The sequence below is a fragment of the Nuphar pumila genome, chromosome 5 (assembly GCF_984573655.1).
Source record: "Nuphar pumila chromosome 5, dmNupPumi1.hap1.1, whole genome shotgun sequence".
Classification (NCBI taxonomy): Eukaryota; Viridiplantae; Streptophyta; class Magnoliopsida; order Nymphaeales; family Nymphaeaceae; genus Nuphar; species Nuphar pumila.
In genome coordinates, this window is record NC_143253.1 from 101,490,955 (window position 1) to 101,513,108 (window position 22,154).

The 22,154-nt window shown below is 38.3% G+C and overlaps 1 protein-coding gene across 2 annotated transcripts in view; it reads right to left on the bottom strand.

Moving 5' to 3' along the window:
• Positions 1–2,911: 2,911 nt before the first annotated feature.
• LOC149837933 (uridylate kinase PUMPKIN, chloroplastic-like) overlaps positions 2,912–22,154 on the bottom strand; it is a 39,078-nt gene continuing 19,835 nt past the window's right edge. Inside the window, exons 5-7 of one of the 2 annotated variants that reach the window (XM_090006276.1) lie at positions 3,751–3,977; positions 3,418–3,594; positions 2,912–3,342 (exon numbers count right to left, since the gene is read on the bottom strand). In XM_090006276.1, the coding sequence (XP_089862402.1) occupies positions 3,230–3,342; positions 3,418–3,594; positions 3,751–3,977 (517 nt within the window). In that variant the 3' untranslated portion in view covers positions 2,912–3,229. Of the gene's footprint in view, positions 3,595–3,750; positions 3,978–22,154 lie in introns of both variants that reach the window. The other variant, XM_090006275.1, reaches the window with a different exon arrangement.

Genomic DNA, 22,154 nt, shown 5'->3' on the forward strand with positions numbered 1-22,154 from the left:
CTTCAAGAAATCAATAAAAATGCAATTTTCGGGTTGCGCCACCACCAGCGAAAGAGAGCAATGTTGAAAATTGACAGTCTCTTAATGCCTAAACCCCGACGTTGAATTGGGAAAGAAGCCCCTATTCGAATTAACAAGCAGTTTAAAGGAGTCCGATCTGCCCCAAAGGAAATTAGAGATTCACATTTCTTTTGCATGTGAAAAATGGCCAGATGATGAAGCAAAAGGCTATTAAGCACATGGCGAATAAGAATTACCTTGAATGGTTTGGTAAAGGTACATTTTGTCTCAAGTTTCAATTCTTGACCGAATTTTCTCTTCAAGAGCAAGGGATTCTTTTGGAAGATTTTGAGCGCTAAATAGTCCATAGGAAGCGCCGGATAGCCTACATCCAAAAAAGATTTTGGCTAGACGAACTTAACTCGGGTTTGCATTGATAGCGGCTGTCTTGCACTTGTTTTCACTAATTTTCAAACTTGAAACTGCTTCAAGGGCCCTTAACACCAACCAAATACGAAACATTTACGTTGGGCAGGCATCACCAAATATCAACACATCATCCGTGAATTGAAGCTGAAGCCCATCAAGGGGGATAGTTCATATAAAATGGGAATCCAAGGCCTTGTTGAACATTGTATTGAGAGCCCTGATCGCCGGGGGGGGAGGGGGGGGAGGGCAACCTTGACAAAGACCACCACGTTTCATCTCAAAGTAGGAGCCCTGATAAAATCACAAATTGTGCCCAAGAGATCAGCCACTCAATATAATTGGTGCCTGATTTTGTGAGGGAGTGCACCATTTCGTTAGCCAACAAGACCCGGTCATGAAGAAGGCGACCCTTTAAAAAAGCCTATTGGCATGGGGATATAATAGGTAGAGGAGGGCGGCACACGTTTTAGTCTTTCAACGACCACTTTCGCCAAGATCTTAACAGTGCTCTATTTAGGAGGAAAGTTGGACGGAATCCCGAAATGTCTTCGGCATGCATATCCTTTGGAAATCCCTCAAAATAAACTCAGCGATTAAGTTCTTTAAGCAGGGAAAAAATTCAAACATAAAAAGAAAGTGATTAAATGGGTGGAAAAGTCATCCGATCCAGGGGCCTTACCCGACGCTAGGGCACTAACCGCTGATCCGAGAGTAAGGGGCTGCACCAAATCATTAGGATAACCGCAAAGGGAGGGTTGACTAATTGTCCAATAGGTGCTCTTTGTAATGCCATCAATCATTGGGTCAAGTATTTTTTCAAGAAGCTATTGAAGTCCCGCATTGATCTAGTTGATTTAACTGGAAGATTGCACTCATCAGAAGAACGATGGCAATTGAAGTCGTCGATAAGGCACCAATGCAGGGGAGCTTGAGCAGCAACATTATTCAATTCATTCCAGAAAAAATATACTTTCTGGAACCAGTAGTAGGATCATATACGAGCAAAGGAGCTTTGAGAGAAGAACCAGACAAGGAGATTGACAAAAAAAAATCACCCATATCCAAAAGAGCACCAATCCAGTCAAACCGCCAAAATGCAATAATTCCACCAGAAGCCCCCAAAGAAGGTTTAATCTCTCTACATAGAGTTTGCAAAAAACAGAATCAACAAAATCAAATTTTGATTCAACTACCCCTAAAAAAACCTGGGGCAATTAGCAAGATAAAGTTGCCTGTCCCTCGCATTCTAAACATTAAAAAAAAAAACAGCTGGAAAAAAGGCATAAAAAAAAGAGTTGCTAAAAAAGGACAAAGATTCATTTTTTTATTTTATAAAATGGGTTTCAAAAAAACGGATCATGTGTATGAGTTTTTTCCTTGAAAAACGAGTTAGGGTATAGGAACCGTGAGATTCAGATTCAAGAACTGCTATGATCCAATCCAATTGGATCCATAATTGAGTTTTTTTTTTCAGTATTTTTTAAAATATATATTTTTGTGTCCTGAACGCTTCTATCAAAAGAAGGGATTTTTTTTTTTTTTTAAAAAGACGCATTTTAAGCAGAGTTTTGCTAACTATGGGTGACCGTGGGCTGCCAAACAAACAACCCTTAAGGGTGCATTTGAATACTTAGGATCTCAAATCTACATACCGACCTTGATGTTGATCTTAGATCTCCAAAAGAACATCTGAAATTCCAATTTCAGTAGAGATCCGTGTATCTTTGGAACTTGTCGATATAATCTCAGCATGACATTGGGAACTTAGACATTTAGGTACTTTCCCCATCTACCTAAAAAAAAAAGAACGAAATTTGTGGCACATAAGCCTGAAATTGACCTCGACTTGACACACTTTAATTATGTCCAATTCACATGTTGCACACTTTCACTATGGTTTGACGACTCAAGCAAGCTTGACTTGGGCATTAGGACCAGGAGCCCCCACGGTCCCACTACAGTGAACACTTCAGGACTCAAGGGGAGTTTTGCTATATATATATATATATATATATATGTGTGTGTGTGTGTGTGTGTGTGTGTGTGTGTGAGAACTGAACATATTATGATACGTTTTTAAATGTTTTATGATAGATCTGAACCGTTAGATGTGTTTAGCATGCTCCATTTAATGAGAATAGACTCTTGGATCATGTTTTTTTAACAAAAAAATATATTTTTATGAGCTGGAAAAAACTGGTACCTTCATAGCCATTGATTTTCGATCACCGAAAAAACATGTATACAGGTCAGATTCCGGTGATCCAAAAGCTGGTTCCCACTAAACAAAACCTATAGATCACATCGACCATGTTAGCCGTGAGAAAAAATACTTAAAAACATGATTTCTGAAGCGGCCTAACGAGACCTAACAAAAAAGGGCCCCAAGGAACGCGTTGCTCATATACATATACATATATCATGTTCAAGTGCATATGTTTGTGTCGTGTGTGCAGGTTTTGCTTCACTCTTACACTTCATGAAAGCCAACTTAGTGGATCAGTTTTATCAAAAACTTATGTACCCAATTCAGTCTGTAACATATACGAGCAAATGTCTGATTCACCTCACAGATTTTGAGCATTCATATATTTGTGAACAAAACCTGTAAATGGCGCAAGCCACCATGTTGAGTGAAGAATGGACTATCATCCAAAAAAACTAGTCTTCCAAAACCTTCTCTTGTACTGAAATCTCCAACCTTTGGTTTGTATACCGTTTGGCAGTTTTTCTGCTTTATACGATCAAGGCTCCAACGACACTTCCACTCGTTAGTCAAGGCTACAATACATATCATTCATCAACTTGATGTTACTCTGACAGGGTCCCATGTCCCACCAATCATGGTGCCAACTTTCTCGCCCATGATCGCTTTTGAGATGTTACCAGGCTTTGTTAAGTTGAATACAACAACTGCAACCATGTGGATCAACAATAACTGAAAAAAAACTAGACTTATAAAGAAAAGAAATGGTCTAACGTGAATACCTGGGATGTTGTTTTCTTGACACAGGGTGATAGCAGTTAAATCCATAACAGAAAGATCATTTGAAGTGACATCCTGGTAGTTAAGAGTCTCATGAAGCCGTGCATTTGGGTTTGTTCTAGGATCATCATCATAGACCCCATCAACATTTGTTGCTTTCAACACAACCTCAGCATTAACTGTATAAAGTCATGATTTTAATAGCAAGTATAGAAACATTTGCTTGTTGCGTGGGAGTATGGGCGGGTGCAGGTGTGCACGTGTGTGTGAGTTGGTGAGTGAGTGAGTGTATGCGGAGGAGGGGAAGGAGAGCGAGAGAGAGGCCAATGACTTACTTTCAGCACAGCGGAGGGCAGCTGCTGTATCCGTTGTAAAAAATGGGTTGCCAGTCCCAGCAGCAAAGATTACAACTCGTCCCTTTTCTAAATGTCTGATGGCTCTTCTTCTTATATATGGTTCTGCCACTTCTGACATGCGAAATGCAGTCTGGACTCTTGTTGGTATACCAATGCTTTCCATTGTTGCTTGCAAGAATATCGCATTCATAACAGTTGCCAACATGCTAAGATAAACCGACTTAATTAGCATATGATTCTAGCAAAACAAAATGGCAGAAATACAATATAACAAATTTCAAGCCACATCAAAAATCCAATATCAAAAGAAAGCAACCGGAAAATAATGGAAAAAAGTACCCAGGCATATACAATCTCAACATCAGGTATCATAGAAAGACCTAGTGAAGATGCAAATAGAAAACTGAAAATCATGTACTCCCTTACAGAGTTTGAGCCGAGCAACTTATCAAGCTAGCAGTGTCACAGTGCAGTACCAATATTGGCAAGAGAACAATATTTTCTTGTGCCGCTAACTCAAATTGGACATATAGCACGGATACTTCACCCTATTGGACTCTAATCTGGCAGATACTGTTTGTTTACTAATCGAAGCATCAGATTGTCCACCAGCTTAGTACATGATCACATCCAACACTCTCCAAAGTACCATTCCAATAAGAAAACAACAGACCTTGTACAGGATAAAAAGAAACCAAAAAATGTGCTCTTCAAAGCTTGAATTAAAATGCTCAGCTCTCTGTCCAGCGGTACAAGCAAATGTCTTCCAAGAGCTACTCAAATATTCAACTCAACCTCTCAAAGATCCGACTCTTTGTTCCATAATGCAGCTTCTGCCCAATGCCATGGAAAACAGATGCACAAACACTCATGCAATTTAGCAATCTTCCACCACCATTTTACTCATTGGCGAACACATGCTTATGCACATGCATTGAGATGGGAAAGCAATCTAGTTATTATACCAGAGCCTACTTCTAGAATTCGATCCTACAGTAGTCAAGTCAAGCCATTAAAGCATGTTTGGATGCCACTAAATCAAATATAAATCTTAATTGGTCCATCCATGCCTCCTCCATATATCCCCATTTGGCATCTAACTACATAAAATTTTAAACGGAACAATTGACTAAAAATATAATAAATAAACGAACAATGTAAAATAAAGTGTTCACATTATGAAAGCAAGGCTAGAAATTTCAAAGATATCCATGAGATCTATGCCATATAATTTTGCAGATATATTTTTTAAAATTACCACCATTTTTGTACTTTTCAAAAGACAATTAATATGTTGTACAAGAACACTGTGAACATCCCATGCTTGGATCAAAAACATTTATTCCCTGAGTCATAGCCCTGACCTTGTCGTTTCAAACATAGGAGGCTGACTGCCTCCTTGATGGTTTTCTGCAGTTTTTTTATCACTTATCTAGCTATCCATAGGATACGTTAACCATGCGGACCCATTGGGATCTCTTTTAGCATTCATCAATGTCAATTTCCTTGGTATCTTGTGCTTTGTTATGGGTGACACATGATGTAGGCACTGTCATATGCTGTTGCCAACAATAAGCTCATGCATACTGCTGTTATGATGTGTTTGTGAACATTTTGGAAATGACACATGCATGACAAATTGCAGAAATGGAGCATTAGCAGCACTATTAACCTACATACCTAGCTCTCAGGAAGTAATAGTGACAGGCTGCTGCACCCAGTTTTATGTGAAGTGCAGTAACCACTATATCATTGAGCATTGCATGTGACAAAGCAATTGTAGCAACACTCTGCATCATTAAGCATGTAATAGAGCATTAATAGTTGTCAGAACTAACAATTAGATGCATCTGAAAAAGGTGAATAGTGTTTCGGGTCTGGATCCTGTACCAGACCCGAATTCACTCATGTATTAGCCCAGACCCGAGTTCATTCATGTATAAGCCTGTTTTTTATTTGTATCCGGGTTCGGATATTACACCAGACCCGACCCGACCCACTGTGTACACTTAAGTGTATTAATATAGGCATTAGGTCACGATTTCTGGACGAAGAAATCGTGACAGCCGCAATCGATCTTTTGGGTTCTCTCTCTCTCTCTCTCTCTCTCTCTCTCTCTCAATACAAGTACAGATGAAAAACTTTCATGGTATCAGAGCGTAGATCCCCTAAAGGCTGAAAAGGAATTTCGGCAGAGTCGACGATCTGAAAATCCAAGGTTTTTCGTTCCTCTCTTACTCCCCTTTCTTGTTTACCTTTTCTTTTCCCCCCTTTTCTGAAGTCCCCTGCGTTCTCACATCTCCCGTGAGACTACTTCTGTCAATCTGTGATTCACGTGAAATCCATTCACGAGAACCCAGATCGTGAAAAAGGGGGGCTACAGGATTCCAAGTGTATAGATTCACGTGAACCCATTCACGAGAACCACTATTATCCATTGTTCGATCATCTTTTGCTTGTTGCCCTATCTTTCAAAATCTATATCTACATATTTGAATGCTAACGTTTGCAGTTTTCCCATGATTTCATATTCGAATGCTACAGTTTTCCCATGATTTCTCATTGCTTCGCTGTGCAATCTATCCTTTGATTACTCGTTTCTACATTTGTCAAAAAGGGAGAGGTATATTTAACGTGTGAAGGTGTTTTTCACACGTCGTTGAATATAAGTTTTCACAAGTTGAACATCAGTTCCTGCATCCTCCGATTCTGACAATTTACGACCCTCTGTTCCAAAAAAAAAGGAGGGGGGGGATTAAAATTTTTCGTGGATACTCCTATTGATTCTTATTCTCAATGGATCCTTATCACACTCAATCAAACCTTTCTTCAAGTTTTCTCAACCAGCTTGTTTCTGAAAAGTTAAACACTTCAAATTTCTTGATTTAGAAGAGACAAATTATTCCTTTCATAAGGAGTCAAGGCCTCTCAGGTCACCTGGATGGAACCACTTCAGTCCCACCAGAATTTGTCTCGAGAGAAGAAAAAGATGATAAAGGGGCGAGTTCAATCGTGTATGTCAAAAATGTTGAATTTCTCAATTGGGAAAGGAAAGATCAATCAGTTGTTGCATACATCACATCAACTTTGTCTCAAGAGATTCTCGTTGTCATTCCTGACAACTGTACAACGCTACAACTCTGAGAACGATTGGTTCAAACATATTCGCAGGTTTCTTAAGCAAGGGTTGTTTTTTTTGAAAAGGGAATTTCAGTTGCTAAGAAAAGATTCTATGACCATCATGGAATATTTGAACAAGATAAAGATCACCATAGACCAACTTGCAGTTATAGGGTGTGCCGTTAGTGATAATGACATGGTGCAACAAACTCTGAGTGGATTGGGATCTGACTACAATATGATAGTTACTTCACTATTGTGCCTTCCTGTTCTTCCTACCTTCGATGAGCTACAAGCCAAATTGATCCAGTATGAAATGACTCTGAAGAGATTCTCTGAAGAAATTCATAATCATCCAAATACTCAAGAAGTTTTGATCACAGGAGTGACTTATGGTAGAAGACGGAGATGAGGAGGACAAGGGCGAAGTGGACACGGAGGGCGTGGTTTGCTTCCCACTCCAAACATGTTAACTCATGCGCAGAGACCAAGACCCATTCCTACTTGCTTCCTTTGTAACAAGAAGGGGCATATCAATGCGATTTGTTGGCATAATCCAGAGAATAAAGGAAAGGGTCCACAGACAGAAACCAAAAGAAAGTTCTCAAATACCAGAGACAGTGGAGAGATTAAAGAATTGTTGATATCTGCCTTGTCAGAGTTAAAATTGAAGCAGAGTGATGAAAGCACCTGGTTTATCGATTCAGGGGCAGCAACTCATGTAACCGGCGATGCAGGTAAAATTTCTAACCCTATTCCTTATTTCGGAAAAAGCAAGATTGTCACTGGAGACGGATCCCACCATCCTGTTTCTCATGTTGAAAAGACTGTCATTCCCATGTCACATTCCACTCTTACTCTTTCTGACGTTCTTCATGCTCCTGACATTAAGAAAAGTATTGTCTCCGTCTCCAAACTTATTGATGATAATAATGCTTCAGTTGAATTCACTCCCTTCTCTGTGTAGGTCAAGGACCTACGCACGAGAGAAACATTCGTTGAAGGAAAGAGACGAGACAACATGTATGTCTTTGAAGAAGCCCCATGTCATGATGTTCGCCCTTCTCACCTGATTTCGAAGCCTTTATCAGAGTCATGTTCATCCTCTTCTACCAGTGTTTTTAGTATCTCTGAATGTAATAAGTCATTCTTATGGCATAGTAGGTTAGGACATTGTGGGAGTCATTTTATTGAGAAACTTGTTTCTAATAATCTCATTCCAAAAGAAAGTCTTAATGGGGATGAGAGCAGTCATAAATGTTTCAGTTGTCTTTTATGCAAGAGTCATGTATTGCCTTTCCATTCCATTAATAAGAGAGCTTCAAAACCTTTTGAGATTATTTGTTCTGATGTGTAGGGACCAGTGTTGTTAAAAGCGTTGAGGCGTAGCGAGGCGCTCCACCAAAATCTGAGGCGAGGCGTAAGCCTCGAGGCGCAAAGCGTAAGCCTCAAATTTTTTTTTTTAACTTAAAAAAAACTATAAAAATGATCTAAAATTATAAATAAATAAGAAATGCAGATTGATATTCGCCACTATGAAAAGCAAATGATGCTTTCCAAAAGAATAATAAAATATGCAAATTTAGCAGCAAGGAATTAATTTCTGGACTGTATTCTGCACAAGATGTCCAGGCTCTCTCTCTCTCTCTCACATGCCTCAAGTAAGCAAGCATTATTGACGAAAAACCAAATCAATGCATGCTTAAACAATTCAGGACATCGCATATTTGATTGCACACCAAGAAATCATCATCGCTACAGTTATATGGACAAAAAAGGAAAACAAGGGACCGCAGTCATATGGACAAAAAATGGCTACAATTATTAATAAAAATCTATTTCATATGGACAAATCAAACTATTTGCTGCAGTCAGGGCTGGGCTAGGACTGGGCTGAGCTACAAAAATGGATAAAAATCTATTTCATATGGAATCAGGGTTGGGGTAAGACTGGGCTTTTAAAAAAAAAAAAAATTAATTGTTTCGATTGGCAGGACTGGGCTACAGCCCCCCCTAGCTACGCCCCTGGTTAATAAAAAAAAAACGAAAAAGCCATACCTGAAGGAAAACGATGATCAGCGACGGGTGGTGGCCGACAGCAGTGGCGGCGGCGAGTGGTCGCACTGCGAGTGATCCCTTATCAGCAGAGGCGGTGATCGGCGAGTGGTGGCCGGTGGCGAGCAGTGGCCGGCGGCGAGCAGTGGCGGTGGACGAAAGGGGACGGAGTGGAGAGAGAAGGGGCGAGGGCTTTCCCTCGCCCTGAAGCGCCTGTGTCTTTTTTAAAGACACAGGTTCTCGATCTTTCGAGAATACGGGCCCGGATCCGGGTCGAACTCGGGTCCGGGCCATCCGATGTTTAATGCGCGCCTCACTTTGAGGCGCGCCTCGCCTCAAGGCGCATGAGGCGTACGCCTTGAGGCTGTTGCGCTTTTTACGTGCGCCTCAAGGCGAAAAGGGCCTCGCCTCGAGGCGAGGCGCGCTTTTTGCGCTTTGAGGCGCGCTTTTAACAACACTGGTAGGGACCCACCCTAATTGTCTCTAGGCCTGGAAGCAGATAATATCTAATCTTTGTTGATAGTTATTCTCAATACACTTGGATATATTTCATAAAAAATAAGTCAGAAGTCTTCTCTTTGTTTCAAAATTTCCTTTTCTTGGTCAAAAACCAATTTTCTTAGTTCATTCAATTTTTCCAATGTGATGGAGGTGGGGAATTTTCATCCCGTGATTTTATTTCTTTTCTTCAAAATAACGGAATAGGAAGAAGGGTGTCCTGCCCTCACACTCCTCAACAAAATGGGATTGTTGAACAAAAACATAGACATATCGTTGAAAGTGCCATGAGTATGCTTCATGACATCAATCTTCCCATCAACCTATGGACAAAAGCTTTTCATTCTGCCGTGCATGTGATAAATAGATTGCCGATGGTCGTTCTGGAAAATAAGTCTTCTTATCACTGTCTCTTTGGAGCTCATCCCAGTTATCATGATCTGTGTGTTTTTGGATGTGTTTGCTATGTGCGTATTGATCGGTCCCTGAGAAACAAGTTTCAAGACAAGGCCCAGAAGTGTAGGTTTGTGGGATACGCAGATGACTACAAAGGAAATAGGTGTTATGATCCCACCAACAAACGTATCAGAATCTCAAGAAATGTTGTCTTTGATGAACAAAATTTTGATGATAAAGCTAATGCAACGAATTTACCAACTGAAGTTTACTATCCTTGGTTGAGTTCAAAACTTTTTGCTGGCTCCAGTGAAGCATGTTCATCGGATTGCGTGCAGCAAGAAGAAGAGATGTCTGAAAACACTGAGACGTCGGAGCCACAGAATTCAGAAAAAGTACCGGGCAGATACAAAGGCATTGTCTATTCTAGACAGAGACCGACAACATCAAGCCATTCAGATCATGTCTCAGTCAGCAATCTGACTCCTTCTCACACTCTTGAGGTCAGAAAATCGAGCCGCATACGACATCCCATTGACAAGTGGGTTAGCTATAACAACTTCTCCTTGGATCTTCAACTTTTTTTTAACTGCTCTCAATAAGATGAGCCCACTATGTACTACCAGGCAGCCACTTCTACCAAGTGGGTAGAAGCCATGAATGATGAAATGCAAGCTTTGCATGAATGTGGAACTTGGGAAGTTGTTCCCAGACCGCCTGACAAAAATGTGGTCAGATGTAAATGGGTCTACAAGATAAAGTACAAGCCAGATGGAACCATTGAACGATACAAGGCAAGGCTCGTGGCCAGTGTTGTGAAAAGCGTTGAGGCGTAGCGAGGCGCTCCACCAAAATTTGAGGCGAGGCGTAAGCCTCGAGGCGCAAAGCGTAAGCCTCAAAAAAAAAATTTATTAAAACTTAAAAAAAAACTATAAAAATTATCTAAAATTATAAATAAATAAGAAATGCTTTATTGATGAAGCAAGAACCAACAAAAAATAAAAAATCTCAAATAAATATAGAAAAAATATGAGATTAACATGTAAAAGTAACATTAATGCAACAACAAAAAATAAAAAATCCCATCCTACATCTTTAATTGTTGGTCAACTTTACCACATGAAAAATAAACACAGAATGCATATAATAAACATGATCCAAGGATTGGTTTTGGCCTTTGAGTTTGGATCTATAGAAAACACATAATGTACTGCTAGAATGAGTCAAATAACCTGTCATTTTGCATCTGGTTACATGTGTTCTAAATCAATAGACAGAGAAAAGAAAGCATAGTTCAATGGCACATATATAAAGCAGCACATGTAGGTGCAAGCGTTGGTTTGTTACCACTAGCTAGCTAGCTAGCAACTAATGCTGTTGACCCGAGTCATAATGCAAGTGGGGAACCCAGAAACAGATTCATACTTCAACTCAAAGGGGCTGGTAGAATATGCATGGAGTCATGCAGTCATACCAGACAACATGTATCTCCTCATATCTCACGTTTGTGATTTCAAGTTTCTCAACTGAACAAATGAATGTGAAACTGCGAGTTGAAAAAGTTTCTCAAGTTTCTCACGTGATACAACATTAAACTGTACAAAGATGGGTAAAAACAGATACAGGGTAGAGAAAAAAGCAAAAATGAAAAAGAGAGAGGGGCGACTGTATCACGCGCGAGAGAGAGAGAATGTTGTATCACGTGAGAGAGGAGAGAAGAGATAAGAAGAAGAAGAAGAGGAGAACGAGAGAGAAAAGAAAACCCGTACCTGTTTCTGGTCTCCACCACAAGAGAGAATGCTCTGTCGTGAGGGAGAGAAGGTTGCCGTGAGGGAGAGAAGGTCGTGAGAAAAAAAACAACGATAGGGTGAGAAAAAAAGTAAAGGAATAACATAAAAGAGTCAGTAGGGCTTTGTTTAAGTCCTAGTTTTTGGTCGAATGAGGGTTTTGACCCTCATTTGACCAAATCAATTGAGGCGTGTACGCTTCATTCTGAGGCGCGCCTCGCCTCGAGGCGTGCGCCTCAAGGCCTATGAGGCGCACGCCTCATAGGTTTTGCGCTTTACCCATGCGCCTCAAGGCATGAAGCCCCTCGCCTTGAGGCGAGGCACGCTTTTTGCGCCTTGAGGCACGTTTTTAATAACATTGCTCGTGGCAAAAGGATTCACTCAAGAAGCAGGGCAAGACTATGATGAGACTTTTAGTTCGGTTGTAAGAATGGGAACAATTCAGATTATTATCTCTCTGGCTGTTGAACATGGATGGAAGTTGAGTCAGCTTGATGTAAAAAATGCTTTCTTGCATGGGGACTTGAAGGAGGAAGTGTACATGGAGCAACCCTCTGGATATCAAGAACAAAATTGTAAAACTCATGTGTGCAAGTTAAAGAGAGCTATCTATGGTTTGAAGCAAGCATCTCGCTCTTGGTTTGATAGCTTCTCACTAGAGATTCAGAAACATGGATTTTCACGTTCCATGCTGGACCACTCATTGTTTATTTTCAGAAGTTAGACTGTGACCACTCTGTTATTAATTTATGTCAATGATATTGTTATCACAGGAAACTCTGCGGCCCACATCCAAGAAGTAAAAGACTTACTAGGTCAGAGGTTCAAAATGAAAGATCTTGGAGCTCTGCGCTATTTTCTTGGTGTGGAAGTTGATAATCAGGCTCATGGCTTGACACTCACTCAACACAAGTACATCATAGATGTTCTCAACAAGGCAGGCATGAAAAACTGCAAACCTCTGAGAACTCCGAGTGTGCTTCATCAAAAACTTAGCGTTCATGATAGAGATCTATGTGATGACCCCACCAGGTATCGAAGCATAATAGGAATGTTACAGTACCTCACATTCACTAGACCTGATATTGTTTATTCAGTCAATCAAGTGTCTCAATTTATGCATGCGCCACGTACTGGACATATGGAAGTTGTCAAGAGGATCCTTAGATATCTGAAAGGGACTATTGGGGATGGATTGACATACTCACCACAGCCATATGGCAAAGATGAGCATAGACTCACTGTATATTGTGATGCAGACTGGGCAGGAGATCCTGATGAACGAAAATCTACATCAGGATATTGTGCCTTCATTGGAAGAAATTTAGTCTCTTAGAGCAGTAGAAAACAAAAGGCTATCGCAAGATCAAGTACTGAGGCTGAGTATAGATCTATGGCTGCTGCTACTGCCGAAGTCACATGGATCAGACATCTACTGACTGAAGTAGGAGAAAAGATCTCCCACAGTATCTTGCTATGTGACAACCTGATCATGCATATATTTCAGGGTTAATTAACATTAAAATATGCATGATTTCATGAAAAAATGTTTCTAAAACCCAATTTTATGCTGGTTTTGAGTGAATGAGCTAAAATGAATTAAAAATTAGAAAATGTTTGAAAATTAGTGTTATTTTGCAATTTAATGAATATTTTAATGTTTGTCATTATGAGTTCCTAAAAATAAAATAAAAATTAGAGTTAAAAATAGAGTTAGTTAGTTTTTAAAAAAAAAATAAGTTGAAATGAGGTTTAGTGTAAATATTTTTAAGAAGTAGTCTTTAGATCAAAATAGTCAAATGAGGTTTTTAGCAAATAAGTTTTTTTTTAAACAGTTTTTTTTTTGAAAATCAATAACAAACCGGTTTACATGGTTTTGGGCTTTTTGAAAATACAACAACAACAACAACTACGCCTTCATCCCAAAACAATTGGGGTCGGCGATATGAACCAACAAAGAAAATCATTATGGGTCTTCCAGATGAATCCTTCTCCTTCATTCATTTCTATCCAATGCCATGTCCTCGGTGAGGTTCAAAGCATTCATATCCTTTCTTATCACCTCCATCCATGTCTTCCTAGGCCTACCCCGACCTCTTTTAACTAATATATTTTCCCATTTCTCCATCCTTCTAACTGGAGCATCATTAGGCCTTCGTCGAATATGTCCAAACCACCGTAAACGATTCTCTCTCATCTAATTTTCAATGGGTGCAACGCCTACCTTCTTACGTATCTCCTCGTTCCGAATCTTATCTTTTATTGTATTTCCACACATCCATCTCAGCATACGCATCTCAGCTACACTCATTTTTTGAATATGATGTCTCTTGGCAGCCCAACATTCCGTACAATATAGTAAAGCGGGCCTAATAGTCGTCCTATAAAACTTTTCCTTCAACCGCAATGGCATTCTACGATCGCACAACACTCCAGTTGCACTCTTCCATTTCATCCACCCAACCTTTATCCTATGATTTATATATCCATCAATTTCTCCATACTTTTGCATGATAGATCCCAAATATTTGAAAGAATCATCCACCGGTATTTCGTGCTCACCAAGCTTCACTACACTCCCATCACTACTTTGTTGCTTACTAAATCGACATTCCATGTATTCTGTCTTACTCTTACTCAACTTAAAACCTCTTGCTTCCAATGTCTGTCTCCATAATTCTAACTTAGCATTAACCCCAGCTCTAGACTCATCAATCAAAACAATATCATCAGCAAACAACATACACCACAACACATTTTCTTGAATTGATCTCGTAAGCCCATCCATCACTATAGCAAATAGGAAAGGGCTTAAAGCAGATCCTTGATGTAACCCAACCGTTATAGGAAAATTGGTTGTCACCCCTCCACAAGTGCGGACATTGGTTACTACTCCTTCATACATATCTTTAATTATACTAATGTACTTGAGGAAACACCTTTCTTCATCATTGTCCACCAGAGAACGTCCCTAGGTACTCTATCGTAAGCCTTCTCCAAATCAATAAAAACCATATGCAAATCTTTGTTCCTCTCTCTATTTCTCTCAATAAGTTGTCTAAGAAGATGTATAGCTTCCATAGTTGATCTTCCAGGCATAAAACCAAATTGATTCTCCGATATCATGACAATCTTCCTCAACCTAGACTCAATCACCCTCTCCCAAAGTTTCATAGTATGACTCATGAGTTTTACACCACGATAGTTTAGGCTTTTTGAAAATAACAAACCGGTTTATACGGTTTGTGCTTTTTAAAAATCGATTTGCTTTCTTTAAAAAACTTAAAAAAAAAAACTGAAACGGAAAAACAAACAGTAACAAACCGGTTCAAACCGGTTTGCTTGTTTTTAAAACCCAAAAAAATGAAAAAAGAGGCGTCTTCACCCATTCTCGCCTGAACCTCTTCCTATTTCCCCTCTTTCCCTCTCTTCTCACCTCCACTACCGGCGGTGGTTTCTAACCTCCTCCTTCCCCTTCTCCCTCTTTCTCTGTTCAATATCCAGCCGGTGGTGGTGGTGGATCTTCAGTCCGGCGACGGCGTGGACGGTGGAGGCCGCCATTTCTCTTCTAACCCCTCTGGTACGGTAGGTAATCCTCTTCTTCTTCTTCTTCTTCTTCTTCTTCTTCTTCTTCTTCTTCTTCTTCTTCTTCTTCTTCTTCTTCTTCTTCTTCAAATTCTCTTCTTCTTTTTCTTTCAAATCAATTTTTGTCGTGTTGTGTTAGTTCTGAAAAAAAAAACCGAAAAACAAAAAAGAAAAAGAAAAAAAATCGATAGTTGTTTCAGATTTGTGTCATCGTCCGATCTTATGTTTCTTTTATTCGTTATTTGGATTTTTTTAATTCATTGGATTTAATTGTTTGTTAACATTTAAGTTTCATTAGTTTAGTTCATTAGTTATTTGTTAAATCCTGTTTTCGTTCATTACATTAAGTAAATTTCTGCTGTTCAGTTTTTTTTAATTTCCTGTTACCGATTATTCCTGTTTTGTTACATTTTTCATTGTAATTTCCTGTTTTTTTATTGCATCTTTTATTTCCTTTTTAGTGTAATCAATCATTTTCTGTATTTCCTGTTTTGCTTAGTATTCTTTGTTGTTCTATTGTTTTTTTTTTACTTACGAATTTCCTGTTTCAAGTGTTCTTCATTTTCTGTATTTCCTGTTTGATTTGTTTGTTACAGTATTGCAGTTCATCTTCATAATTCTCATTCATTAGTTGTTTGCATCATGTTTTCATTTATCACATTAAATTTCTTATTGTTCTCTCATTTTTTATCTTTCATTCTCTGTTTTTCTCTGCATTAAAGTCTTGTGTTCATTCAATTTCTGCCGATCAATTGTTAGATGCTTGTTTGTTCATTTACTGAAATTAATTTCCTGTTTTTCTTTAGTTGTGTAATTGCTTGTGTGTCAAGTGATTTCCTGTTGTGTATTCATCCGATCATCGTTAATTTTCTTGTTGTTTATGTCATTTTCAATTTCTGTTTTGATTCATTATCAGATTTCCCGTTTTTCTTTTAAATCCATTTCCTGTTGTGTCCAATTCATTTAGTGATTGTTCTCTTTTTATCTTTCATTCTCCTGTTTTTTCATTCTTTAAGTCCAGTTTTAATTCATTTCATGTCCTGTTTATAGTTAGTGCAGTTTCCAGGTTTTGCATTAAGTCTGTTTTCCTGTTTCACGTTTTGTTTTTTTTTACTTCAAGTCATTTTTTCTTGTTTACTTCATTTTCCAGTCTTTTAGTTCATTTCCTGTCATTGATTTCCTGTCATTCAATTAATTGTCAGTTCATTTTCTTGTTTTTGTTAAGTAAGTATTAGTTGTTAGTTAAGTAAACAGTTAGTTAATTGATTTGTAATTAGTTAGTTAGTAGTAGATTTAATTAGAATCAGTTTTCAATTGTAAGTAGTCATTTAGGTTTCTTTTCTGATTTCTTTCATATTTCTAGCAATTAATTAGTTTTTTTTTAGTATACGTGTTATTTCTTCTATCTCTAGTACTGCTCGTGTTCATTTGATTTGTGCAGGATAGCACAGGAGTGGAGCTGAAGCGATTACGTGACACGAAGTACGAAGATAGAAGATTTTTACTTTTCAGTTTAGAATTAGGAATTTAATTGGGTTTGTAAATATTGCATTTTACGTCCTCTGCGAAGGGTATTCATTTGTTGTAATAGATAGTTGTTTTTACTTTTCTCGAACATTTTCCTTTTAATAATTCGGCAATAAAGAAATAGTTTAGACTTGTGTGTTTGAATACGAAATATTCCCGTTCCTTGAGTTCGACTCGGTCTCATCACTAGTGAGAACCGGTTTTTATTATTTGATGTCTGGTTTTCGCATGTTTTACATATAAAAATCTTTTCAAAATTACAACGATTTAAAAGAAGACATCAATTTTTTTGCGCCGTTGCCGGGGAACAGCGAAATACTAGTATTCACTTTATTGCCTAGTGTTTGTTTGCATTTAGGTTTAGAACCACGTAGACGAACTTACTTTTCTGCACAGCCCACCTACTAGGATCCCCTTAGAGGTGACTGTGTACGATTGGTACCGTACACATAGATTTCATATTTCTTTTGCATAATCTCTGTTATGTGTAATTGCATGGTGTTTGTTTAGTTTTTGTTGTTTTTAGTCTACTCGCTTTGTGGTTTGCGTGGTTTGACCGCTTAGTGTGTTAGTTAGGTAGAAAACCCAAAGTTAGGACGCGTGCTACACCGGTCTACTCCAATGTGTACGCAATAGCTGACGATCATCATTTGATCTGTCCTTTGAGGGAGTACTTCATGCCAAATACGTATACTCCCGCCTCCTGCATCACGAGACCTGATGTAGGAGCGAGCCATTTTGAGATTAAAGCCAATGTGATTCAAATGCTACCTTTGTTTTATGGCCTTAGCAATGAGGACCCATATCGTCATCTCGACGAATTCCTTGAGATTTGCTCGACAGTGCGAATCAATAACTTTGAAGATGACGCTATGAGGTTGACTTTGTTTTCGTTCTCTCTCAAAGATAAAGCCAAGCACTGGCTAAAATCTCTTGAGACGGTTCGTATTACTACTTGGGAAGGAATGCAGCGCGAATTTCTCAAAAAGTACTTCCCAATTGGTAAAACGAATCAGTTTCGTAAAGCTATAACCAGTTTTTCTCAAATTGAGGGAGAACAGTTTCATGAGTCTTGGGAGAGATTGAAAGATCTCCCCAAGTGTCCCCATCACCAGGTACCTCGTTGGCAGTTGGTGCAGTATTTTTATGACGAGCTTACTGAGAAGCACCGTCAAATGGTTGATTCGTCTTGTGGGGGCACTTTTATGCTCAAGAGTGAGGACGAGGTGTGGTCTCTATTCGGGACCTTGAGTGAAAACACAATGCATCATACCTTGTCTTCACGGCTCGATAGGACTACATCTCTGTCTAGTGGTCCTAGGAAAGTTGGGATTTCCGAAGTTGGGTCTGAGTTAGAATTGCGTACCATGGTTGACCAGTTGACTAGGAAGTTAGATCAACTCCTAGCCAATTCTTCGCGAAATCCAATAGAAAGAGTGCGCGAGCTATGTGCTAGCCCTGCACATTGTGTTTCAGATTGTCCGACAGCACCGCTATATCCTGAATTCGTTCAGGAGCAGGTGAATGCTGCCCAAGGTTTCGCTAGACCCATGCTTGATTCAGTTACACCACCCTATAACCCAGGTTGGCGAAACCAGTCCATACCCTCATCCCATCAGCCCTCCCAGACACAGTATAGACAGAGTAACCCTTCACAAGGTTACTTGCATCCCATATTTCCACAGGTTCATCCCCAATATAGTCTACCGTCTCTTCAGGAGCCCATTCCAAGTTCATCATTTCAGGAGAAGATGTTAGAGGCCTTTTCTGATATCAAGGCCACTCTTTGCGCCCATACGCAGTCAATAGCCAAGCTAGAGGCTCAAATGGGACAGTTAGCTCAGACATTGAGTAGACAAAGCCATGGGAACCTTCATAGTCAGTCTGTTGTTACATCCAAGGGAGAGGATCCCATGTCATTTGACTTGCAACCCACTGCTTCACATCATGAGCAAGTCAAATCTCTTACATCCCTTCAGAGCGGAAAGGCGTGTCACCTCATTCAGGAATCGACTCATGAGCCTCATATCATTTCTACTGACGAGTCGATCGCCATGATACCTCAACAGAAGGGGCAAGAGCATCAGCTGTTACATTCTTCACATATTCATAAAGCCCCGTTTTCTCAGCCTTTAGGATCACCGATTCCTTTTAGTAAACAGGAGATACAGATGTAGAAGGTACTTGACCAAGTCAAGCCTGATCATATTCACCACTTGTCTGAAGTTGCCTTCATTGATAATCGGTCGATCCTAGACTCTCATTTCTTGACCAGTCTCTCAGATGAGACTAATCTTTGTTCTTCATGTCGAGAGAGATTTGATAATACATTTAGAGGTAGACGGGATGGAAACACAGTGCGTAGTGTCACAGATGACACTCTTTTCTTTATAGAGCCCGATTGAGCCTGACTTCATGTCCATTGATCTCATGGACGATGAAGGTTTTTCCAGGGATCCGTCTGGCTGGGGACGTGAAACTTAACGCTTTATGCGAGGCAACCCATATTTTGTATAGTATTACATTCGTTATTAAGAATTGTAGATTTTCTTTGGTTTTATTTTTTGTTTTCTATCTTTTTCTATGAGTTTTATGTTTTGTAATGTAGACATTGATTACATTCATAGAACGTGCATTTTTAATTCATGTCAAGTTGTTTCTACTCTTTTCCCTCATTTATTTCCTCTCATGTGCATTCACTTAGTTTCATATAAGCATGGAGGAGTGTCACCGGGACGGTGTCATTCAAGCATAGGGGAGGGTGTAGTTTGCACACCTTGATATTTGTGTTCACGTTCTTGCACATGTTTACATATCTCTCATGAAAAGTAGGTTTTTTAAGAAAGAGTTTGAACTTATATGAATGTTATTTCAAATCTGATGTTTTTAGAGGATTTTTAAGCCCCATGAAAAAAAAATTCTGACATAGATCTAAAAATTATGGTTGTTTATGCGAATTTCAAAGAAATGATGATAGATACATATTAGAATTTATTTTGAATCGCAAATATGAATATGCACAGTTTTATTTTTGAAAAACTAAGCAAATGAACAAAAGTGTAAAAATGAGCTCAAAAAGAGAAAAAAAGAGCATGTGTTAGGTTGTTTGGATAATTCCACAATCCTTAGTAGATGGAACTTAGAGGTAAGTTGAAATTTTTAATTCCATTTCGAAAAGGAGAGTGAAAAACTTCGTGATCATAAGTAGCTGAGAACAGATACAAGTTGAAATGTTTGACTCTCACTTTGCAAAGGTGAATGAAGGAAGTCACTTTTATGCCTTAGTTGATATCTTTTGTTATGCATTGAAAAAGTATAGAAGATATTGACATTGCACAAGGCATAAAAGCATACCACACGCAAGCTATAAGAGAAGAATGAATGCGCAAAAAGAAAAAGCGTGAAAAATGAAAAAATCGAGAAAGAGCTTAAAAAGAAAGAAAAGTTCAGTGCTTAGAAGTGTGATTGAGAAAACCTGTGCAGAAAACATATGAGTGAGGATAAGTAAATAATAATATGCTTTTATTGGATTTTCTAAGAATAAAACATAAATAATTGTGATATTTAGAAAAGTGAAAGAAATTTTTTTCTGTGGTGGTATATAAAAGACTCTAATTATGTTTTGATTTTGAAATAACAGGAAATATTTGTGGAAATAAAGTTTTTAATTAACTACTGCTTATGAAGATGCATAATATTTTGCATACATGACAGAGATGTTTGTGGGTAGCATCACTGCAAACCCTCACGAGACCTTACTCGTCCACTGGGGTAACCCAGGAGTTGAAAGGGCTTGTTGCATGAGCTAAATGCAACCGTGATTCCTACGAAAGTGAGTTAGGTGATAGTTTGATTTCTTGCATTTTTCTAATTTGCTCGAGGACTAGCAAAACATAAGCATGGGGGTATTTGATCATGCATATATTTCAGGGTTAATTAACATTAAAATATGCATGATTTTATGAAAAAATGTTTCTAAAACCCAATTTTATGCTGGTTTTGAGTGAATGAGCTAAAATGAATTAAAAATTAGAAAATGTTTGAAAATTAGTGTTATTTTGCAATTTAATGAATATTTTAATGTTTGTCATTGTGAGTTCCTAAAAATAAAATAAAAATTAGAGTTAAAAATAGAGTTAGTTAGTTAGTTTTAAAAAAAATAATAAGTTGAAATGAGGTTTAGTGTAAATATTTTTAAGAAGTAGTCTTTAGATTAAAATAGTCAAATGAGGTTTTTAGCAAATAAGTTTTTTTTAAAACAATTTTTTTTATTTTTGAAAATCAATAACAAACCGGTTTACATGGTTTTGGGCTTTTTGAAAATAAAAACTGAAAATAACAAACCGGTTTATACGGTTTGTGCTTTTTAAAAATCAGTTTGCTTTCTTTAAAAAACTAAAAAAAAAAAACTGAAACTGAAACTGAAAAAACAAACAGTAACAAACCGGTTCAAACCGGTTTGCTTGTTTTTAAAACCCAAAAAAATGAAAAAAGAGGCGTCTTCACCCATTCTCGCCTGAACCTCTTCCTATTTCCCCTCTTCCCTCTCTTCTCACCTTCTCCACTACCGCCGGTGGTTTCTTACCTCCTTCCCCTTCTCCCTCTTTCTCTATTCAATATCCAGCCGGTGGTGGTGGTGGATCTTCAATCCAGCGACGGCGTGGACGGTGGAGGCTGCCATTTCTCTTCTAACCCCTCTGGTACGGTAGGTAATCCTCTTCATCTTCTTCTTCTTCTTCAAATTCTCTTCTTCTTTTTCTTTCAAATCAATTTTTGTCGTGCTGTGTTAGTTCTGAAAAAAAAAACAAAAAACAAAAAAAAAAGAAAAGAAATCGATAGTTGTTTCAGATTTGTGTCATCGTTCGATCTTCTGTTTCTTTTATTCGTTATTTGGATTTCTTTAATTCATTGGATTTAATTGTTTGTTAACATTTAAGTTTCATTAGTTTAGTTCATTAGTTATTTGTTAAATCCTGTTTTCGTTCATTGCATTAAGTAAATTTCTGCTGTTCAGTTTTTTTTAATTTCCTGTTACCGATTATTCCTGTTTTGTTACATTTTTCATTGTAATTTCCTGTTTTTTTATTGCATCTTTTATTTCCTTTTTAGTGTAATCAATCATTTTCTGTATTTCCTGTTTTGCTTAGTATTCTTTGTTGTTCTATTGTTTTTTTTTTACTTACGAATTTCCTGTTTCAAGTGTTCTTCATTTTCTGTATTTCCTGTTTGATTTGTTTGTTACAGTATTGCAGTTCATCTTCATAATTCTCATTCATTAGTTGTTTGCATCATGTTTTCATTTATCACATTAAATTTCTTATTGTTCTCTCATTTTTTATCTTTCATTCTCTGTTTTTCTCTGCATTAAAGTCTTGTGTTCATTCAATTTCTGCCGATCAATTGTTAGATGCTTGT